At 45.2% G+C, this 23,779-nt stretch overlaps 1 protein-coding gene across 1 annotated transcript in view; it reads left to right on the forward strand.

Moving 5' to 3' along the window:
* Positions 1-13,913, forward strand: part of adcyap1r1a (adenylate cyclase activating polypeptide 1a (pituitary) receptor type I) — a gene marked incomplete at its 3' end in the record, with an annotated part of 56,244 nt that extends 42,331 nt beyond the window's left edge. Inside the window, exons 9-14 of the mRNA XM_083782205.1 lie at positions 1,593-1,662; positions 3,116-3,207; positions 10,215-10,298; positions 11,291-11,420; positions 12,714-12,755; positions 13,707-13,913. Coding sequence (XP_083638331.1) covers positions 1,593-1,662; positions 3,116-3,207; positions 10,215-10,298; positions 11,291-11,420; positions 12,714-12,755; positions 13,707-13,913 — 625 coding nt within the window. The remainder of the gene's footprint in view (positions 1-1,592; positions 1,663-3,115; positions 3,208-10,214; positions 10,299-11,290; positions 11,421-12,713; positions 12,756-13,706) is intronic.
* Positions 13,914-23,779: the final 9,866 nt, after the last annotated feature.

Consider the following 23,779-nt stretch of genomic DNA (forward strand, 5'->3'; position numbering starts at 1 on the left):
ATGGTAAAAGTTCAGGTTTTATGGGTGCAATTGAGCCCAGAAAACCTAAACAAAAAAAGAGAAAACAATTACAAAAACTTTTTTGACTAATTTATGACTAAATCTATTATTCTGATCAACAACTTAAAGGACCACTTCACCACTTTTCAACCTATCTTCATATAATAGGTCCTCTCTAATAATCATGATAAAATGGCATAATTTTTTTCTACTGTGGGCAGAAACCGTCCACCCGTGACGTCATCGTTAGACAAAAATGTTTCGATTTGTATTATCGTGAGAACGACGGCTTCCATTTTCGCAATTGCAACTTTTCAGGACTAGAAAGCCTGCCGTTTTCCATTAGCTTGGATTCCCCATCATTGATGTCACTGGAGGACGGGTTTCTGAACTGCCCACAGCCCTCCCATGAGACACAGACAGAGTAGGACAAAATTGTGCCATTTTATCATGATTATTAGTGAGGACCTATTACGAAGATAGATAGGTTGAAAAGTGGTGAAGTGGTCCTTTAAAGGGACACTTCACCCTTTTTGCAAAAAAATATATGTTAATGACGTTTAGAAGCTTTAGATCACTTTCCTGGGGGTATTTATGTGTGTAATATGTGGTTTTAGTTATTTTAGATTGTAGCAGTGAGCCTGTTGTCTCTGATGTCATGGACACTGGTCTCACTACCTTCCTGGACTACAATTCCCATAATTCTTTGGTGCACTGCTCCTCCTTGTGGATAGGGGGAGAGCTGTCTTACTGAGACAACATGTAGTCCAGGAAGGAAGTGAGCCCAGTGTCCTTGACATCAGAGACAACAGGCTCACTGCTACAATCTAAAATATCTAAAACCACATATTACACACATAAATACCCCCAGGAAAGTGTTCTAAAGCTTCTAAACGTCATTAACATATATTTTTTTGCAAAAAGGGTGAAGTGTCCCTTTAAGCCCTTTACGTTACACTCAATTGTACAATGGTGGTGTGCTAAATTAAATTAAAATTAAAAAAAAATAGATAATGTCGTGGACTCAATTTGATCTTAATTAACTTTTAAATTAATAAGTGTTGGTGAAAAGGTGAGACTCCAGTGGCCCTGAGTTAATATTACAGGGGCCTTCAGAGCAGTGGTTCCCAAAGTGAGGTTCAGGGACCCCTAGGGGTCCTTAAATTAGGTCCAGGGGGCCCCCAGCTAATAGTTAGGAACCAAATGGACCCTTATGAGTCTGTAACTCTGCATCTCAGAGTTAAATTAACTTAGATTTTACAATATACATTGGGGGTCCCACAGATAGAAATGCCATTAAATGGGGGACCAGTCAGGTCAGACTGCGGTGCCTTGAAATGAAAATGGTTGAAAATCACTGCTAGAGCCTTGGCATATCTTTTCAAATGGGGTGTCCGAGGGCTAATGAGTGTCAATTTGGGGGGTCCTTGACATGAAAAGGTTTGGGAACCACTGCTTCAGAGGGTTTAGAATCACAATCAATCAACTGTATTTGTTTAGACTCCGGTGGTCCATTATAAACACACAACAATACAAAAAGAACTCTGTTACAAAATTAAATGGGTTTTTCTTTTCCTTCCCTTCCTCTCCAGCTGCTGGGACACGAATGAGAACACTGCCCTCTGGTGGGTGATCAAGGGACCGGTGGTGGCCTCCATCATGGTAGGAGAGACAGACACAACTGATTCATGGATTCAAGTTCTCAGTCCACTGATTTCACTCATTCAGATTCTGGAGATGCCAGCATTTATATTTCTATTACTTCTTTTGCTATTCCATTTTGAACTGTTACTATTCCGTTTTGGACTGAGGTCGATAAAAAAGGCTTCTAAATGAAAACATTTTTCTGAAAAACCTATGTTTCTATGCCAGTGGTGCTCAACCTTTTTCATGTCAAGGACCCCCAGAATTATCTCTATTGAGCCACGAACCCCCATCTCAAAATATGTAGTTCCAGGGACCCCCCCCCCAGAAGCAAATATTTTAGTTAAAAATGTATAATATATATTATATATATATATATAATATATATTCAATGATTTGCGCCACATTTTAACGACTTTAAAAAAATAGCAGACCTACAAGCTCGTAGCGCGCCACTCGGTGGCGCGCTACGAGCTTGTATATCTGCTATTTTTCAATAGCTAAATTATAACATAATGTTTAAAACACCAAAAGGGGTTCCCGCCCCAAAATGGGTTAAGATGAGAGCATTTCAAGTTGTCGAACTAGCATTAATTGCAGAAACATCCTCCATAAAACCCTAATCATCTCGGATTATTTCATATAAAAGCAAACGTTAAAGTCTCAGTCTGTGATTTCTTCACCTTATATTGGCAGTATGTAACGGCATGGAACAATATCACTGTGAAGCACTTTGAGCTGCATTTATGTATGAAAGGTGCTATACAAATAAAGTTTTATTATTATTATTATTAAAACATCATAATTTAATTCAGTTTTAATTCACATGTTGTTTTGGGGGGGCACTCTGTTTCATTTAGCTATAACCCATTAGACTTGAGGACGATTCTACAAATGTCTTTTAAATCCTGACAGTTTTCTGAAAAACCCACGTTTCTATGTCAGTGGTTCTCAAACTATTTCATGTCAAGGACCCCCAGAATTATATGTATTTGGCCGCCGACCCCCATCTGAAAATATGTTGTTCCAGGGACCCCCCCAGAAGCAAAGATTTGAGTTAAAAACTTTGGCTCTGAAAGAATATATATTCAAAGAATTGCGCCACATTTTCATGATTTTTAAAAAATAGCAGGCCTACAAGCTCGTAGCGCGGCACTCGGTGCCGCGCTATGAGCTTGTAGATCTGCTATTTTTCAATAGCCAAAGTATAACATAATGCTTGAAACACCAAAAGGGGTTCCCGCCCGAAATGGCTTAATCCATGCTGATTTGTTCTGATCAATCCCCTTCATTATTAGGCAACCTGCCAAGCCTCCTCTCCTCTCTACAACCCCTCAATTCACCTACTTTGTAATTCATGACAAATCTTTTAAACCGCCCCATTTCAACTGCGTGTGTGCTCAGTGCTCACATAAAAAAAAAAAAAGCTTTGATTATTTTTTGTTTTTGTTTCTTTCTTTCCTTTGTGCAGATCAACTTTGTCCTGTTCGTTGGGATTATCGTTATTCTGGTCCAGAAGCTGCAGTCACCTGATATCGGGGGGAACGAGTCCAGCATCTACCTGTAAGTTTGAGCCAATAAGAAGAGATGTTGTCACTTTTCATCAGAGCCGATGCTTAGCGCCCAGATTAAAGCTTAATCACGGATAGGCCTCACTCACACCTTTCGATCTAGCATACAACATTGATGCATGCTAGATGTAAACAAAGGGTAAGTGTCAATGCATTTCCAATGGAAGTCACATGGTTTGACACAACATTTTTGTTGTGCTGCTTTCGGCTGTGTTTCGACTGCCCCCCCTCCCCCTCATACAACACAAGTGTCAAACCATGTGACTCCCATTGGAAATGAATTGCGAGCTTGCATCAGTCAATAAGTCTCATGCATCAGCTATACATCAATCTGTTGTGAAGATGTGAGTCAGGCCTTAGGTGCATAAGTAGCCAGTGTTAGTGTATTTTGCCGTTGTCATTGCAAAGAGAACAAAAACAAATGCACTTTTGTGCTGTAGATGTTTACCATTGTGCAGAAGAGCTGGTGGCTTGACATGTTGTAGTTGAAATGTTCGTCTGTCAAGTCATTGAGTGGGTGGAGCGGACATCTGGGAATTGGATCCCCCACACAGCCCCGTGTACAGAATGTGTTGAAGTGTCCCTGAGCTTTACCCCTAACTAGGGTCTATTCAAGCAGTGTCACGATACACAATATTATCACCATATGTTTTCATGCTGTTTTTATGGTTAAGTTACTTAACCGTACAACCCCCTACAAGGTATGAAAGGGAACTAAAGGGAAAAGGAGTAACAGACCATTTAGACTAAAATACATTTCATTATTTTTGGTGAACGAAACCGTTGTTCTACAGAAGTATAATTTAAGGTATAGAATTGCAAATCATAAAATGTGCATTCACTGTATATAGCGCTATATATATATATATATACGATATCTCTGAAAAGGCATATTGTGGAGACATTGTATCGTCTCGACGATATTTATCACGATATCGTCCACCCCTACCCCTAACTGCTCCCCGGGTGCGAGTAGAGTGCTACTGAGTTATCAAAACATATGTGAAGACTCCAGTCTTAGTGATGACGAAGTGCTCGAAGTTAAGACATATTGTATATGGAGAAGGATTAATGACAGTCACTGCTCCTAATTGTTGGGATGAGAAAATACACTTCACTAGTTGGAAGAAACACACTATTGGAAGGTTTAAGGTTTTTATTGAATGAGAGAATGAAGTGATGAGGGTTGTGATGATGAGGAGAGCGGGGCGTGGGTTCCGGGGGTTCGCCGACCCTGAAGTCTTTGGGGAAGGGGTCGTGTGGCGGTCAGCCCGCGGCACACGTGGGGCGTGATCGCGTGGCGGTCAGCCCGCGGTACGCTGGAGGCGTGATCCCCCGTGGGAACTGTGAGGAAGGGACGAGGTGAGGAGAGATGGAGGAGAAGTAGCAGTGGAAGCTGCTGGTCTTGAGGTGGTGATGGGGATGGTGGCGGGATACGAAAAGCATAGAGGATGCTGGGTTGTCTGAGGCGGGTATAAGTAGGCTGGGTAGATTGGCAAGGAGGGCGGAGGATGGCATGAGGGCATGGTCAAGTGTGTTTCTCCGCCTCCTGAACATCAGTTGTTCCAACTCCATTTCACTAGTTGGAAGAAACACACTATTGGAAGGTTTAAGGTTTTTATTGAATGAGAGAATGAAGTGATGAGGGTTGTGATGATGAGGAGAGCGGGGCGTGGGTTCCGGGGGTTCGCCGACCCTGAAGTCTTTGGGGAAGGGGTCGTGTGGCGGTCAGCCCGCGGCACACGTGGGGCGTGATCGCGTGGCGGTCAGCCCGCGGTACGCTGGAGGCGTGATCCCCAAAAGGACTACGGGGGCGACTACTAGGCCAGGGAGTTGTGGGCCTGTTTGATGTCGTGGAGGGAGGAGCGGATGTAGGTCAGGTATGCCTGGGAAGACCATCTACCTAGCAGGCGGACGGTGTGGTCCTGGAGGCCTCGGCTGGCAGCTGTGGAGGCAGCGCCGATGCGGAAGGAGTGGCCGGAAAAGTTTTCCGCAGGGTAGCCTGAGATGGTGAGGATTTGGCGGAGGTGGAGGAGGAACCAGCCACGGGTAGCGACGGTTCCGTGTTCGTCGATGAAGAGGGGGTCCTGGGGGAGAGCGTGCTGGGATTGTCTGAGGCGGACGTGGTTGGCCAGGGATTCAAAAGGACTGGTGGGAGAGTTGAGGCGGAAGAAGTAGATGGGGATTGGGCGATGCTGGGAGGTCTTGCTTCGTTTCAGGGTGAAGACCAGTGTGTCGTGGTCGTGGGAAGTTATGTCGGAGAGGCAGGGGTGGATTGCGGGGTCGAAGTTCCGGTTGGCGGCTGTGAACTCCGAGCAGCGGAGGAAGCCGTAGAAGGCGAGGAGGAACATGGATTCGAGGGTGGAGTTGAGGGTTTGGTTGGCGTAGCCGGATCTGACGGTGTGGATGCAGGAGGCCAGGATTTCTATGGTGAGGGGGAGGCGCCGAGGGGGGAGTCGTGGTTCGCCGCGCTGTAGGCCTTTGAGTTGGAGAAGGATTTGGGGGTGCTGAGTGAAGGGATGGGGTGAACCGGTTAGGAGTTTGGTGAAGAAACTGATCCCGCAGAGGTAGACTCGGATTGTGGAGGAACGGGTGGAGAGGGCAGAGGCGCTGTGGCTGATGTAGGCGGAGAGGGAGAGGAGATCGAGGGAAGGGAAGGGTAGGTTGTGGCGGAGATGGAAGGACTGGAAGTTGATCCAAGCTGTCCGGTAGGATGAGAGGGTGGAGTCTGCTATGCTCAGCAGGACGGATTGCTGGGACTGGAGGATGAGGTGGTGGAGAGGATGCTCTAGGGGAAGGTGATGTCGGAAAATGGAGGGACTGGGACCGGAAGGGGATCGGAGTGTGGTGCCAAGGTCTTGAATTTCTGAAAGAGAAAGCGGGAAAGGGAGTCAGCGATGGTGTTGTGGTGGCCGGGGACGTGGGCAGCGCGGAGGAGAAACTGGTGGGTGACGGAGAGCCAGGTTAGGCGGCGCAGGAGGGACATGACGGGGAGAGAGGAGCAGCGGCCTTTGTTGATGATTTGTACGACGGCCTGGTTGTCGGTGTGGATGAGGACACTCTTGCTGGTCCACTCTGTGCCCCACAGGGCTGCGGCGACGACTATGGGGTAGAGTTCGTAGAGGGTGGAGGATTGGGTATGGTCAGGGTCGAGGAGGTGGAGTTCGCCAGGCCAGGGGGAGGAGAACCACCTTCCGGCGTAGTAGCCGCCGAAGCCTACTGAGGGGGCCGCATCTGTGTATAGTTGGAGGTCTTCGGGGGAGGAGACAAAGTCGTTGTAGAAAAAGGTGATGCCGTTCCAGTTTGAGAGGAGGAGGTGCCAGAGGCGCAGCTCCATTTGGCAGGGGGAGTCGAGCGTGACTTGGTGGTGAAGGGAAGGGACTGAGGTGGAGAGGTGGAGGAGGTTGGAGATGAAGGAGCGGCCTTGGGGGATGATGCGCATGGCGTAGTTCAGATGGCCGAGTAGGGAAAGGAGCTGTTGCTTGCTGCACTGGGGGAGGTCCATGTAGTTGGAGAGTAGGAGGGTGATGCGGTTGAGCTTGTCGGGGGGCAGGGAGGCTTGGAGTGAGACAGTGTCCAGAGTGATTCCTAGGAATTCGAGGGAGGTGGAAGGGCCCTCTGTCTTCTCTAGGGCGAGGGGGACGCCGAGGTCATTGAAAAGGGAGGTGAGTGTGGTGAGGCCGGATGCGGGGGGTGCGTGAGGGGGAGTGACGACGAGGAAGTCGTCTAGCAGGTGGGTGACGTAGGGGAGCTTGCAGTTGTTGAGGAGGATCCAGCAAAGGGCTTCGGCGAGGGTGTCAAACAGCTTTGGGCTGCTCCTGCAGCCGAAGGTGAGGCGGACGGCGAAGTAGTAGGCGTCCTGCCAGAAGACCCCAAAAAGATGCCAGCTGTCGGGGTGGAGGGGGAGGACTTTAAAAGCTGCGGTGACGTCGGCTTTGGCCAGCTGGGCGCCTTGGCCGGCGAGTCGGATGAGGTTTATGGCGCCATCTATGGTGGCGTATTGCATGGAGAATGGGGGGCTGGGGATGAGGCTGTTGATGCTGGGGGTGGAGGTGCCGTGGGGGGAGGAGAGGTCGAGGATGATTCTCTTTTTCCCTGAGTATTTCCGGGTGGCGATGCCGAGGGGGCTGATGCGGTAGATGGGGAATGGTGGGGTGGAAAATGGGCCGATCATGAATCCGTTTTTGACTTCTTTGGTGAGCAGGGTGGTGACGGAGTCGGGGTCGGTGATGGCGGACTGGAGGTTTTGGCAGATGTGGCTGTTGGTGGGGAGGGTGATGAGGCCGGGGGAGAAGCCGTAGTTCAGGCCTCCGAGGAGGAAGCAGGCGGTTGCGGGGTCTGGGTGGCGTGATAGTGCGGCGGCCAGGGCGGGGATGTTGATGGGGGTGGAGAGGTGCCGGAGTAGTCAGCTGGGTCTGGAGGGATTGGTGGGGTGTTGGGGGCAGGAGGGGCGGGCATGGGCGCCCCCGCAGTGGGTGCAAACGTGGAGCATCCTGCAGACGGAAGCGGAGCACCCTATGCCGTTGAAGTTGTTGCAAATGGCCTCTGTGCCACAGTAAAGGACTGGGCGGCCACGTACGTCAGTTGTTTGTTTGGAAGCTGGGTATTGGGGGGTTCGTTGCGGGGGCGGGGCGCCGATGGCGAGGAGGGGGGGAAGACTGGAAGCTGGTTTGGTGGTGGGTTTGGTGGTGGGTTTGGTGGTGGGTTTGGCGGCGGTGTGGACGTGCTGACTGGCGGCAGGGTACTGGCTGGTGACAGGGGTGCGGGTGGCGGCGTGGACGCACTGGCTGGCGGGGTGGGTGGGGTTGCCGCAAAGGTTACAGGCGATGGCGAGCCTTCCTGCGAATATCCGGCAGTAGAGTTCCAGGTCTAGTTGACCCCAGTATGTGGCGGTGTTGAGCTGGTGGAGCCTTGCTGCGGCGGTGGCGGAGAACTGGCGGTGGTACTCTAGGAAGAGTGAGCCGCCGAACCTCACGGCTAGGTCTAGGATGGTGGTGTGGTAGTCGTCCAGCTCCTGGCGCCGGGCTGGGTAGGAATGGAGGGGGGGGGGGGGGGAGTTAGAGGAGGGCAGTGTTGGGTAACTAACACTACGTAACTTAATGCTTGTAAATCAATTACGAAAATTAATTCAAGCAGAAAGTAATCTGAAAGTAATGCAAGCCACCCAACGCCGGGCAGCGTTGGGTAACTAACACCACGTAACTTAATGCCTGTAAATTAACCACGGTCAACTAATTAAGCAGTAAGTAATCTGAATATAATGCAAGACGCCCAACACCGAGCAGTATTGGGCAACCGGCACTACATAACTCAATGCTTGTAAATTGACCATAATGAATTAATTAAGCAGAAAGTAATTCAAATATAATGTAAATACCCAACACTGAAGGTGGGGGGGGGAAGAGAGGTTGGGATGACGCGGGACCGCTTGGACCGGCGGGTGACGTCATCGGTGGTGGCCGCGCTGGGAGCGCGCCTCGTGACGTCATCGGTGGGCGCCGTGTTTGAGGAAGTTGAAGGAGTTGCGTTGTTGTTGTTGTTGGTGCTGTCGCAGAAAAGTTTGAACAAACCCGCCTTGTTGGTGGAGCGGACAAACGGAACGTTGAGCAAGCGGAGCTGCTTGTGAAGTCCTACTACCGTCCAGTCGGAGATGGCGGGTTGTGGCGGGCTTGGGTTGCTGGGAGGTTGCGAAGCGGCGGAGCTGCGGGTGGCGGTGAGGACGCGCCTGGAGCGCAGGGTCGCCTGGGTGGGTGGAGGGAGGGCTGGTGCCGGTGGTTGGTGGCGAGTCTCACGACCCTTCCTCTTCTCGGAGCGGAGCTTGCGGATACGGTCCCGAATGCGGCTCCGGATAAGGCTGAGCCTGGATGGCTGAGAGACGGCGGTCTGGGGGGCTGTGGTGGGACGGCTGTCATCGTCGCTGGACGTGTCAGTGTCAGGTATGAGCGTTGGGCTCCCCTGTCCGTCCGTGGGAGGATCGTCCTCCGAGGTGGAATAAACCATGGCAGGTGAGCCGCTGGTTTCGTGTTGCTGGTTTTGTTTCTGTTGCTAGTATGAGTACGTGCGTTGTGGCGTGTACGAGCATACGAAAAGCATAGAGGATGCTGGGTTGTCTGAGGCGGGTATAATTAGGCTGGGTAGATTGGCAAGGAGGGCGGAGGATGGCATGAGGGCATGGTCAAGTGTGTTTCTCCGCCTCCTGAACATCAGTTGTTCCAACTCCATATACAGTATGTGCAAATCTACTGTAGCAAATACACCCCAACACCAACTAAAGGAGACACAATATTATCTAGAGAGATCAGTGGTAAAGTACCCTCTTTGTTTTAAGCTTTTTGCTTTAAGGCAACATGATGAGTTGAGGGAAAGGACATGCAGCACAGGTTTCAAATGGAACCGGTGGTCAGCGCGCAGTCCGGTCGTCTACCACCAGTATTTTGACCTGAGATCACGTTCTAAAAATGTCTTCTAAATCCTGACAGTTTTCTGAAACTGACAAGTGTTTCTATGTCAGTCGTTCTTAGATTCTTCAAAAATAGCAAACCTACAAGCTCAAATAGCAGACCTACAAGCTCATAGCGTGGCACAGAGTGCCGCACTATGAGTTTGTGGATCTGCTATGTTTCAATAGCTAAAGGGGTTCCCAAAATGGGTTAACGCTAAATGTTTGTGGGTTTGAGATTTGGAGTTCAGTCACGTTGCCAGCCTGTGAAAAATTGGCACAGTCATACCGTAGGTCCATTTCCACCCTCTCCGTGTAAGATTGCGTTGAATGTACAATTTGATCCTGCAGCTGTTGCCCATCAAGAATCGAGATACAGTGTTAACGTCTCTGACGAGTCCTGAAACGAGGCCATTTTTCAGCCTGTTGCCAGAGAGTCTTGTCTCCAAAACAAGAGCGGTCCATTTTCTGTGTATTGTGTATGCGTGACCGACCGTTTGTCCCTGTCTTTAAAGACATTGTCTTTTGTTGTACTGTTGTGTTGTCTTTGTGCTGTGTAGCAGCTGTGCTCAGAAATGCTTCAGTGAGCCGACACAGGCTGTGCAGCATTCGTGCAGGATGTCAGAATTATCCACCATCACACTGTAAGTGTGCGTATATGTGTGTGTGTGTGTGCGTGCGTGCTGGCATTTATGTACGCACACCTGTGTGTCTGTCTGTCTGTGTGTGTATGTACAGTATGTGCGCACATAAATGTTTTTTGTACGTTCTGTGTGTGTCTTGCATCAGTGGTCGTTAAACCTTCTTATTCCCTGAGCCCTGAAATGAATGATCCAGTTTGCAAGGACCCTCCCCGTCTGAAAGTTATGATCCAGTTTGCACGGACCCTCCCCTCTCTACTGAGATGTTTGTGTACATAACTTTTACTTTGCGTCAGCAGGGGGACAAGAGTGGAGAATGTGACTTGTGCTGTATTTTTACAATGCACTAATACCTGTAGATGAGCAATAATACATCTCAGTGAAAAAGTATTCTCCATTTTCCTGTTTAAGGAACCTTAGGGTTGTGGTTCTCAAACATGTTCATGTCAAGAAGCTCCACATTGACATGTATTTGACGGTGGACCCCCAGCAAATACAGATTTGACCATTTTCAAAGAACACTATCGGTGACTATTTTCGAATAGCTAAAGTATAAACTAGTGATGTGTTTAAACTTATTTTGATGCTGGGGACCCCCTGGAACCCCCTGGGGGTCTTTGAGAAACCACCACCCTAGAATCCGTGGCGTGGGCCCCATCATTCTGTCCCCCTTCACTTGACTGTCATTTGTTATGGTGTTTGTGTCTACTGTCTACATCCACCTTGTGAGTGCGTGCGTGCGTGCGTGTGTGCGTGCGTGCGTGCGTGCGATGACTTCATTTTCTGCCCTGGAGCTGCAGTGTCAGGGTGGACCATACCATTACTTTACCGTTTACCCCAAACCTCCAGGGTGGAAGGTACCAGTATTTTCCCCCCTCAGAATATTTTTTTTTTACTGTGGTGGATTCTTCTCCATCATGGCGAATGATTTGATGTATTTTATTGTGTGCGTATGTATTGTGCGTGTGTGCGTGCATGTTGGTGTGTGTGCGCAGGCGTCTGGCGCGCTCCACGCTCCTGCTCATCCCGCTGTTCGGTATCCACTACACGGTGTTCGCCTTCTCTCCGGAGGACGTGAGCCAGAGGGAGAGGCTGGTCTTTGAGCTGGGTCTGGGCTCCTTCCAGGTGTGCTACTCTTTCATCTGCACGACTTCCCCCGCCCGAGAGAGAGAGAGAGAGAGAGAGAGAGAGAGAGAGATCAACAGCATGGCAAAGCTGTTGGGACTACCTTTTTTTTTCACAGAGCGTGGGACCTGATGGGGCGCTTGTTTTAACCCTAGGGAGCGCTCCGCTGTGTTCGTTTGGACCGCACGCAAGTGCTGGTTATATAACCTCACAAAAGCTATGCCTAAAGCTAACCTTAACCCTAACCTCACAAAAACGATACCTTCACCCCACCCTACTGGTAGTAGCCGGCGATGTAAAACAAGCATTGCATCAGGTCCCACGCTCTGCGAAAAGCTGTTTGCTAACGGGATGTAGGGAACTTCAAGCCCCTCCTCCATCTCTCTCTCTCTCTCTCTCTCTCTCACTCTGGGTGATTAATTGTGCTTCTAAAGCAGGGGTCTTCAACAGGGGGTCCGGGCTGTGGTGTAATCGTGATTTGTTTTTTCCCGGTGGTATGTCATTTTAATGACGTCACGGTCACGCACTTGCCTACATGTGTGCTTGCGCACAGAACAGCTGATATCCCAGTAGTCATGGGAGAGTTTTAGACACACAGGGCTGTATTTTGCGTGTCTTAAGTACCAGGTCTTATTACTTAACTTAAGACCTGGAGGCGTGGTCAATGCTCTTTGGCCACTCAGAATAGCCAAATGGCATCGCCTCCAGGTCTTAAGTTAAGTAATAAGACCTGGTACTTAAGACACGCAAAATACAGCCCATTAACACAAAAGTAGACTTAAAATAAACAGACAACATCTTTACGGTGTTGCAGAAGCGAAATGAAAAGTTTTCCTTGGACGAATCTCCTCTTCTTCGATGGAGGAGGAGGAGGCACTCTCGTTGCATGCAAACGGAACACCTTTAATCCAATCTATCTTTGTCTAATTGCTTTGAAATTGTACTTTTAGACATAATATTGGCAAACATCGGTTGTGTAGGAAATTGGGATCGTCCTTGGAATTCTTGCATTGGTCAAGTCGACCTGTCCTCCAGCAGCACACAAAGCTAAACGGGTCAAATATAATTTATAATACATAATTATTCACGTTCAATTAAATTCATTTGCCTGCACCAAAGGGGTTTGAAGAACTGCTCATTGGAGTGCTGTTCATAGTTCCGTTTCTTTCATACCAAGTCATTACACTCATTGCTTTTTAAAGTAAATATATTATAAAGGCAGTGCTCGGCTGCTGTTATCATCAACCTTATTCCTAAGTCGTGTCTCTCAATACTGCTCCCTTCTTTTCACAGGGCTTTGTGGTAGCCGTATTGTACTGTTTCCTCAATGGAGAGGTAGGTTTCTGTCCCAATTTTACATACACATAACAGTAAGCTAGAATATTGCTGGTCTGCCAGCTCACATCGCGTCACAACGTGTCCACATGCAGAAACTCGCTGAACTGTAGTTCAGCGAGTTTCTGCGTGTGGTACAGTACGTTGCATGTACTATTTAAGAATTGAACTCCTAATGGTTTAGACTGGGTTTCTAAATGTCAGTTGCAATCGATGTCTTTTTTTTTTTCACGTTGGTGAATGTGACTGACTGCCCGTACTGGTGCAGGAGGGAAGTGTACTGCGTGGAGCCGGCACAGCTTAACCCATTCTGACCTGAGATCAGATTCTAAAAATGTCTTCTACATCCTGACAGTTTTCATTCTGACCTGAGATCAGATTCTAAAAATGTTCTTCTACATCCTGACAGTTTTCATTCTGACCTGAGATCAGATTCTAAAAATGTTCTTCTACATCCTGACAGTTTTCTGAAAAAGCTATGTTTCTGTGTCAGTCGTTCTTTGATTTTTCTAAAAATAGCAGACCTACAAGCTCGTAGCGCGCCACTCGGTGGTGCGCTATGAGCTTGTAGATCTGCTATTTTTAAATAGCTAAAGCACGACATAATGCTATCACCAAAATGGGTTCCCGCCAAAAATGGGTTAATGCATTTAGACCTGAGGACGCATCTGTGTCACCGTAGCTTTCTCTATCCTGATTGGATGAAGGCTGGGCCACCTAGCCAAAAATTAAAAACCTATGTTTTTTTTTTACCCCAGGGGTTTAACTGGGGACAGGGAGGAACTCCTTATATGGTCAGCACTCTCTATAGTAGGGAGGATTATCACAACAAAACAAAAAAAATAGGTGATATTTGAATTAAGTGAAATCAATGAATAGCCTATACCTTTAAAAAAAAAAAGGGTTGAAGTACATTAAAAATAAATGACGGTGTGAAGTTTCTCCCTGAAGGTGCAGTCGGAGATCAAGAGGAAATGGCGCAGCTGGACGGTGAACCGGTACTTTGCTGTGGATCTGAAGCAGCAACGGCACCCCTCGTTGGCCAGCAGTGGGGTGAACGGGGGCACCCAGCTCTCCATCCTGAGCAAGAGCAGCTCCCAGATACGCATGTCCTCCAGTCCCCTGGCAGAGAACGTCAACCTCAGCCTCCCCACCTGAGCCACGTCTGACCGGGGTCAAAGTCAACTGCAAGGTGCCAACACCCCCCCCCCCCATTATTACATTATATCTGGACCAGTGGTTTAAAATAAAATAAATAAAGTAAAACGTTTTAATTTCATGTTCCCCTCGTAACTCTCAGAGTTACCGGCCTGTTAGTTAGTTGCGGCGAGAGTGAGGTCTAGCCAACACCAACTCGGGATTCCTGGATCGCTGCCCTCCACAATTTCCTATCCATCAACATCAGGTTCTTGAGCTCTTCAGTGTTGTCAGCACAACTGTCGCGCCGCATCGCCTCTACATAGGTGGTACGCTTCTTTCCCCTCCTGGCTTTACCCTGGGTTGGCTCCCATAGGGTCAATTTACTTGCCTCAAGTTCTGGGCGCCTGACGCAGTGCCCTGCCAGCCTCATCCTTCTCTCTCTGACTTTGTCCGTGACCTGTGGTAGGTCCCCATAGAGGTCCACATTTCTGATCCTAATACATTTTAATGTTAATTTCGTGTTCCCCTCGTAACTCTCAGAGTAAGGGTCCATTTAGGAACCCCCTCAAGGAGCTCTGAGGGTCCCTGGAGGACCCCATTTAGTTTGTTTTTTTGTTGAGAACCACTGGTTTAGACCAATCAGCTGGCCTTATAATGGCCCCGCCCCGTCCCTGTATTATATTTCCTGGTTTGGCCATCAGCAAACTGAGGCAATTCAGAAAGCATTTATTGAAGATCATATGAACACAGCCTGGCTGGCTCTCTTTGTTTTGTGATTTTGTTTTTTGTCGGCTAAATAATTAATGTAATTTATGGTACAATGGTACAATGTTTTCTTTTCTTTTTCTTGTGTGTTTTCATTATTAATACTTCCATAATTATCTCTAAATGTTTTTGCAATGAAGGCATTTCTTCTTTTTTTTTACTAAAGTATGTATTACTCATTCGTGAGTTAATTAATGTGCAGTAGTTGCCAAAGTATGACGGCTAAGAAAATGAAATGGAGGAAAAAAAGGGGAAAAAAAGAAAATCAATGGGTTTTCAAATGTAGTGGTGGTAAAACATTTGACTTTTGCTGTGAATAGTAATGCTTGATCTATACTTAGTTGCACGCCTGTGTCATGATGCAGTGCTTTCTGAGCAGTGTTGTTTTCATTGACTAAAACTGAGGCGCGATTCATACTCCTATTTCAGAGCCGGATAAAAGTGGGTTTGGCGCTGTAGAGCCTACAATGTGACGTCATTTGAGGTTCGGGGTAGGGGTAGGACGGGGTACCGTCCTAAAGTCGGCTCTTCGGTGCTACTGAGCATGAATCGGCCCTAAGACGAAAATTGTTCGTCGACTACCTTTTTCCACCGACGAAAACTAAATGGAAACTAAACGAAAACTAAGCTATGATGACTAAAATTATGACTAAATATATTGACAATTTCGTCAACAAATAAAAACTAGAGTAAAATGTTAGGGAGGGACTAGTGGACAAGAGATCCAGTATAAGTCATTTTACACTTGGTTGCATGCTTAAAATAGCCGATCTACAAGCTCGACGCGTTGTGAGCTCGGCTGAGATCGGCTATTTTCAGCAAGTGTAAAAACAGTCATGACGGCATCAAGGCCCGCCAAAATACATTTTAGTCGACTAAATCAACTGTAGATTTAGTCGACTAAAATCTTATGACATTTAGTCGACTGAAACTAGACTAACACTAAAACATTCCAGGTGACTAAAACTAAATGAAAGCTATTCAAGAGACTATGACTAAAACTAAAATAGAAATTTGCTGCCAAAAACAACACTGATTCTGAGCAGGCACCGACAAGGTTTTCTGTTCATTTTGAAGCCAATGCGGAAGTCATGAAAACACTACAGTTCCCATCGATGGCCCAGTGTGGGGCGTTTAATTCCCCTCCTGTGGCTGCGGAAAAACCTTCACTCCATCCACGTCGTCGGGAATTTGACCAGATTGTTTTTTGATTTTTCTTTAAAGAAAACCTTTTCATAAAGACTTTATGTTTTCAATCGCTTATTTTCAAGTCTCCTTTCACACAGCGTGATTATGCGTTTTTGTAAATTATGGTCCCAGTATTATTATTTTCTTTTAATTAAAAATTCGGGGGCTCGTGATTGGATTCCACTGAGTGAAGAAGTACCCACCCTTCGCTCCGCGGCCATTTTTCAGAGGCTTCAAAATGAGTCTGTAGAAACCAATGGGTGACGTAATGGTCCCTTCGTCTTAACGTTAACCGTTCCCTTTACAGTCTATGATTCTGAGCTTGTAGATCTGCTATTTTTCAATAGCTAAAGCATAACATAATGCTAACACCGAAAGGGTTTCAAAGTGTGCTCAAAGTGCCATACGGGATCTAATCTGACAGATGGGGATCTAACGTTGAACAGCAAATCAATCTTTGCCTTGCTTATACAAATTGCCAAATGTTTCAACGGTTCTTGTTAGATTAATATATATATTCTACAATCAGCCATAAGTACAGAGTATGTCAAGAGATATTATGACGAGTCATCGGTTGATATCTTGTAAATAGTCAAATAAAATGTGTCTAGGTAGGATATCCTTGGTTTTGCATAAAGCGGTATATTGTAATGGCCTTTTTCAAAGAAAGGAACTGGAGCCCAAATCTGTAGACTTCTCACCCCATATCCTGAGGATTTATAATATCCTGTGGACATTCCTACCCAGTCTATTCTGAAGTATTTGTTTGGCAAAACATAATAATAATTGCCTATAGATTTCAAAAGTCATGCTCCTTACAGAATGAACCACTTTCCCTAAACTTCATAGCAGTGCCAAAAAAAAGAAGGAAAAAAAAAACACTTCAATAGTATATATTACGACCGGTGCCATTGTAAATATATAACGTTTAATACATTTGCAGCAGTGCAGGTACAACTACAGAAATATAAACCAAAAGAACACTGTTCTTCAGTGCTGAGGAGCATTTATAGCTACAGTATGGTCTTTACATTCCCAGGGCTCGCTCTCCCCTTTAAAGAGATAGACAGACATGCGTTTAAAGAGATAGACAGACATGCGTTTAAAGAGATAGACAGACGTGCGTTTAAAGAGATAGACAGACGTGCTTTTAATCCATAACAACATGAGCAGGGGGTCCTCGCCACACTGGCATATGTTGTGGTGGACATTTTTGTCAGAATTCCATTTTTGCCACAGACATACAAAATGAGAGGACAATAATAATACCAGAAACACATGAAGAGCTAGCCCTGGATGACCATAACAGGTCTGTTAACTCGGAGAGTGTACAAACGGAACCAAATGGACCCGTAAGGTTGGTTTGGTTACATTTGTACGCTCGAAAGTTAAGGGGGGTCCTTGCAAATGAAACATTTGAGAACCACTAGTACTAGTTGGACTCCTAATATGCCATAGTTTCATAGTAAAGCAGTGTCATACATTATTCTGAAGAAAACTTGGCATTTGGTATTAAATCGGGTCTTATGATCAAAATAAGAACATTATAATGTGTAAAACATTTGTCACGGACACCTTTTGTCCGTGTACTACAGACACGTTGATGACCCCTGACCTGAGACCGCAGTCATCTTTCAGGAATACCTCGTACATGCGTAGGCTATGTACAAGAAATGACCCTGCGGGAATCATACCCCACCACGGTCTGTCCGAGCTGTGCACACACATATATATATACTGTACACCTAGATCAGTTGGTTCTCAACCTGTGTGCATGTCGGGGGTCCCCAGGTGATTTTGAGGGGGTCCCCATGCAGATGACGGTGAAGTTACAATTTAAGGACCTTTTATGACCTTTTTAATACATGGAAAAAAAGAAAGAAAAGAAAAAAAAAGACCATATCAATGCATCAAAAGTAATCGACAAACTATAGCCTACTAGAAAACTTTGTCAAGCATTGGAAATTTGGTTCCATTTGTACACTCTGAGTTAAACTAACATTGATTTTACAATATAAATTGGGGTCCTAGAGATTTTTAAAAAATCCATTAAATGCGGTTCCGTAGTAACCTGACTCAAACTGGGGGTCCTTGAAGTGAAAATGGTTGAGAATCACTGCTATAGAACCGTTATACAAATCTTCCCTTATGGGGGTCCCTGGCATAGCTTTTCAAATGGGGGTCCGCAGGTTAATAAATGTCGATTTAGGGGTCCTTGACATGAAAACGTTTGAGAACCATTGCCCTAGATAACCCTCCGTTTCCTCTGAGTCTCAGCCAGGCTGCCTGGCTGGAACACCGGTCCCACATTGTCATTTTTGGCCCAACCTTGTCTCACATTCACATTCCAAAGTGCCTAGTCAGTCACAGTAGAAAACCACGGTAGATTCAAGGCGACACTAAAGAGGCAGCTTGAGCATTCTTCTGCAAAGAATGAGCTACTTTTTCCTTTTTCTGCAAAGCATGCTTGAATAGAGTAATTATGTAAAATTATTATAAAAAAATAAATTATATATGCCTTAGATGTTTCCTCAATTTGACCTAATATTCTGTAGCGAAAGTATTCTAATAATGGAGAGATTGTGCTCAATTATGCTTTATTACAAATGTTCGTTTCTTTCACACTTTCTTTCACTTTAGACATAATTATTGTGTCTCACATACACCCAATATAACCAATTCCTACGAGATGTATTCATTTAAAAAAGAAGAAAACAAGCTAAACCAATTTGATTTGGCAAATTAAAGCGTGGAGCTGAACAAAACACATCAACAAAACAAAGAAATAAAATAGAAACACAAACATTGCATGTTGTACAATTTACACTAAATGCTTTAATGTAATAGCTCTCGACAATCGTGGGGTGTCACCTAACTTCTCCTTGAACCATTTCTACTTTTCCTTTTATGAAAGAATGTTTGCAAACTGTACAGATTACAGAAGAGGGAGATTACTGCAGAAACGTCAGAATAGATGTACTATTAATTTATCCATGATAATGATATTTATCTCTTCTTTTTAATTTCATGTCCATTCATGTAAACAAAGAATGTATTACGGTGTCTTTATTCGCCGAAAAGATGGTGATGCTCTTGAGCCAATTAGGATGTATCGTAATTTATCATCCATTCATAAGACTCATTTTTTACCCATGTTCTTGTGTGTGTGTGTGTGTGTGTGTGTGTGTATATATATATATATATATATATCTATATATATATATCGATAATTCTGTGACAGATGGGCGACTTTGTTATCAATTGACTCCACTTTGAGTTTGAGTTCCACAAATGTAGGTGACAGTGGGAAAAGTGGCACAATTTCACCTCTATGTTTCTGTTGGGAAACGATAGCAAGTGTAGTGTGGAGAAACCCCTAGACATAACTACACACGATAGTATACCACCAAACAAGACAATTCAGTCTCTCTGCAGACATGGCAAGAAAAAAAAAAAGGCCCATCTGTGTATTTCTAAGTTGGGACGACGACGCACACCTTGCAGTTACTTTTCAAGGCAACATAATGGTGTTAACAAGACACACTTGTGAATGTCACTGTTCTTAACCGTTTCCGGTTTAATTTCGGCCAAAAGCAGTCGTTTCCGGTTTCATTTCGGGGGCCGGAAGTTCAAAGATGTCGTGTTTCAATTTGCCAACGGCCTGTAGAAACCAATGGGCCTCCCTTTGCCCATATTTTTTTTACAGTCTATGGTCACACCCAACCGAGCACACATACTGTCTCAAAAAGTTTTAATAGTGTAGAATCAAGAAGGCGAAGAAAGAGCATGGGACATTTTAGTGCTCGGAATTCGAATAGGCACAGATGTTAGTATAGTTGACAGGATAAAGGAAGCATAATATGTGAGTGGGGGGTTTCATAGTGGCCACCGAATAATTTGATTACAACAAAAACAGAAATGTTCAGATGCCAACCCCAACACTTGGTGAGAATCTGCCCTGGCTTCAGATAACCATGTACATTGTTTAGGAAAATATCCCACGCATCTCACACAATGAAGAATAAATTGGCCTCCATACTGGCGTGAGCCATTGCTTAAAAAAAATGGTGCTGTGTTCCTGCACGTGATGACATGATGAGAAAAAAAAAAGAAAACCCTTGCTGCTGCTTGTTACTGTAATGTGTTCTATCACCAGCCGTCACTCTGGGTCCATTACTAAGTGGCTCAGATGGAAAACGACCATGTCTCAAAGCTGTTACTGTCTGTGAAAATAACATTAGGAGCTCCCTCCTCGGGCGTGTGTGAGCGTGCATGCGTGCGTCGCCTCTGTTTGCCACAAGGTGGCAGCTAATTGTTAGATTTGTTTTGTTCTTAGCTGTGTGAGTGGTGGAAATGAAAGCCTTGAGGTGAGGTGATACAGGGAGATGGGAGCCGTTTTGACTGGTGTAGATTTGGCGTCGTGACTCTCATGTGGTGCCACTCGTTGCTGTCTTGGGGGGATGGGGAATTGAAGAGTTAGATTGGCATGGTCCAACTGTTTCATTTTCTTTTACTTTTTCCCCCGGTATCAATTTATTGTCAACAAGGTTAAGTTATTTAGGTCAGAATATTTGCATTCTGACCTGAAAAGAACGCAGGCTTATTTTTGTGTTACTGATAGTGATAAGAGACAACAAACATTCATATCGTTTGGTAAAGAAAATATTTTTTTTCCCCCTAAATAATACACACATACAATGATTATAATTCTTTGACACATATTTCTCTTGAGATGTTTTGCTTAAATGTAAGCATATCTTTAGTTTTCTCCTGGTTGTTACATGGATATTTATTTCTTTGGCTACTTTGGCCTGTTCAGTCTGTGGTGTGTGTTTTACTATGAGTGTTCAGTGTGGATGAATTCCATTGACCTCCATGGAATTCTGAATGTACCATTGTTGCTCAGCTGCTCTTAATCTTCGCCTGCTATCGGTTGCCATTGTGTACAAATGATGTCTATTCTTGTACATGTTTGTGTGTGCACGAGCGAGCGTGCGACGTGAGTGTGTGTGTGTGTGTGTGTGTGTGTGTGTGTGTGTGTGTGTCTCTATATACTGTACATATGATCTTGATATATTATATGATGAATACCTGTAATATTTGTGACTGTGATTTTGTAGTATATTCCTTTTTGTGTACTTTGTGTGACAAACTATATGTATACATAATATGCGCGTGTGTGTGTGTGTGTGTGTGTGTGTGTGTGTGTGTGTGTGTGTGTGTGTGTGTGTGTGTGTGTGTGTGTGTGTGTGTCAAAGAGCGAGAATCTAAGTGCATGTGTGTATGACAACATGTGATGAGGATATAAAAGATATTGTCCAATATGTGCAATTGTGCATAACCAACGACCAAGACTGTAAGATGATATACTGTACAGTGTGCCATGTGTCACATGCGTTCTGGTGTCCGAAAAAAAATCATGTCCAAAATGATCATGTTGTAAAAGCTGACTGCAAAATAAATCTTCGTCTGTGGTGAATTACTTTCTGGAGACTACGGTTTCTTTTCACCCGGCCAGGCATCGCAATCATCGTCAGTTTGGCATTCTGATGTGGGGAAATGGTTTCTGAAGATAGATTATCCTTTTATTGTCTCCTGCTGCCTCCTGCATTATGTGCAAATTCAAAACAGGTGGTACGCTGGGGCAGTTGAGTGATATCTAACGAGCACTTCCAAACTGCAACACTTAGGGCGCGTTCGTAAATGCGCCCTGAACGCACTGGTGTGCTCTCTTGTCGTTCGTTTATTCAGTGCACTCAGTGCGTTGTCGTTAAAAAATCCAGTGCGCTGCACACCGAGTGTGCCGAGTGCACGCATTGAGCGACCCTACCCTGAAGCTGGGGTTGTCCGGTGTGATTCGTGTGAATGCGTCACAGCTGTGGTCGTTCGGAAATAAGGCACACTGAACGCACTCTGTGACGTCACCGCCCACCACACTCAACAAACTGACCACATTCCCGGTGCACGTTTCCGAACGCGCCCTTATAATCACAATAATCACCTGCCAGAAAGATAATCACCTCCCAGGACAGAAAGTAACTCATAACATGGTCTACAGTGGACTTTTATGAAACAAACACTTTGAGGATAGAGGATAATGCAAGCTTTTCGTAACAGCTGCAATGTCGGTGAGTTTGACGTTGTGTAATACAATCAGATAGGACTTTTTCTGTTCGGATGAATGTCTATGGGAAGTTGCACCTTGTTAGCACCTTGCCATTAACTTCTCCCATTCTGAACGGGAACCCATTTTGGTGTTAGCATCATGTCGTGCTTTAGCTATTTAAAAATAGCAGATCTACAAGCCACCGAGTGGCGCGCTACGAGCTTGTAGGTCTGCTATTTTTGAAAAATCGACTGACATTTTCAGAATCTGATCTCAGGTCAGAATATGTTAATCAGACCAGTGTGTGTCCAGTGGAAACCTTGTATAAATCTGATCTCAGGTCAGAATGGGTTAAATAGTAATTTGGCCGTGGTCTGCATATGGTCCATTGATCCCTGGGAGAGAAATGAGCAGCAACAAGTAACCAGTATAAGTGAAGTGACACATGTGGAATATGTACGAGTAAGCAGAGATGTTTTAAAGGGATTGTGACATTAAAAAAAAGGTTTTGGAATTGTTCTTATTTTTTTTAGGTTTTCTAATCTCAATTGCACCCAAAAAACATGAACTTTTAACATTCAGTAGATTTTCTGTGATCTGGGGTTTTCTGGCTCAAACAGGTGCTCTGATTTTCCTGCTGTTTGTGATGTAAGATCCTGCAAATCCCATATATGTCAATGGGATTTGCCAGCAGATGTCACTGTTTTCACTGTGTTGCCTGTTTTCATTGTAGCTCAAAAGGCTTCCAAACCCCAAAGAAAACTTCAGACCACAGAAAATCCACTGAATGTTCAAAGTTCAGGTTTTTTGGGTGTAATTGAGGTCATAAAACCAAAAAGAAAAATAAATGAAAATGAATGTCATAAAACCTTTAACCTTTTTTGTATTTTTGAGGGGCTTTGAGGGTTTGTGTAAACACAAACATTGTCTTAACACAAACATTGAATGCCGTTGACAATGAATGGCCAGCTTTGAGTGTTCGTGTAGACACAAACATTGCGTAAAACATTGCACACGAACATTGAAGACGAAGGTGAGGACGCAAATTGTGATTGGCCCGGAATGAGATGATGTGTAAGAGCGCCCTTCACTTCACACGGGTGTGATTTTTGTCATTTTGTATTTGGCTGTGATGGGAGACCCAAAAATGGACACATACGCCTAATATCAGATTATTCGTTATTATTTAGTTATTATTTGGTACTACCAGAGCCTTGTTCTATTTGAGAGTTTCGTCACCTCCGTTCACTTCACCGGGCCAGTCCGTCCAATGGCGGCTCTTCTAACCTAGACTTCTATTGGTGAATAGTGACAAATCCCTGGCCTGAACCGGAAGTTTACACTGTTTTGAGTTACATATTATTATTATTATTATTATGCCTCACGCAGTTATGTTTTTGAGCCAGGTTTACTGCATATCCCATTTTAGGCGGGAACCCGTTTTGGTGTTAGCATTATGTTATGCTTTAGCTATTGAAAAATAGCAGATCTACAAGCTCATAGCGCGCCACCGAGTGGCGCGGTACGAGCTTGTAGGTCTGCTATTTTTTAAGAATCGAAGATCGACTGACAGAAACATAGCTTTTTCAGAAAACTGTCAGGATGTAGAAGACATTTTTAGAATCTGATCTCGGGTCAGAATGGGATATAGCGCAGATGTGTGAGAACCCTCTCGTCTCTCTGTTCCTTTCCTGGTGTACAGTAGAGGAGAATTATGATCGGGTTGTCAAAACCAGCAGGAGTCCAATGACAGACGAGGAGAAAAACCCAATGAATATTTATAAAATACAGCACTTCAAGTTCAAAGACTTCTCCCTCGCAGGCA

This window comes from Protomyctophum parallelum (genome assembly GCF_964188405.1).
Source record: "Protomyctophum parallelum genome assembly, chromosome: 14".
Taxonomy (NCBI): domain Eukaryota; kingdom Metazoa; phylum Chordata; class Actinopteri; order Myctophiformes; family Myctophidae; genus Protomyctophum; species Protomyctophum parallelum.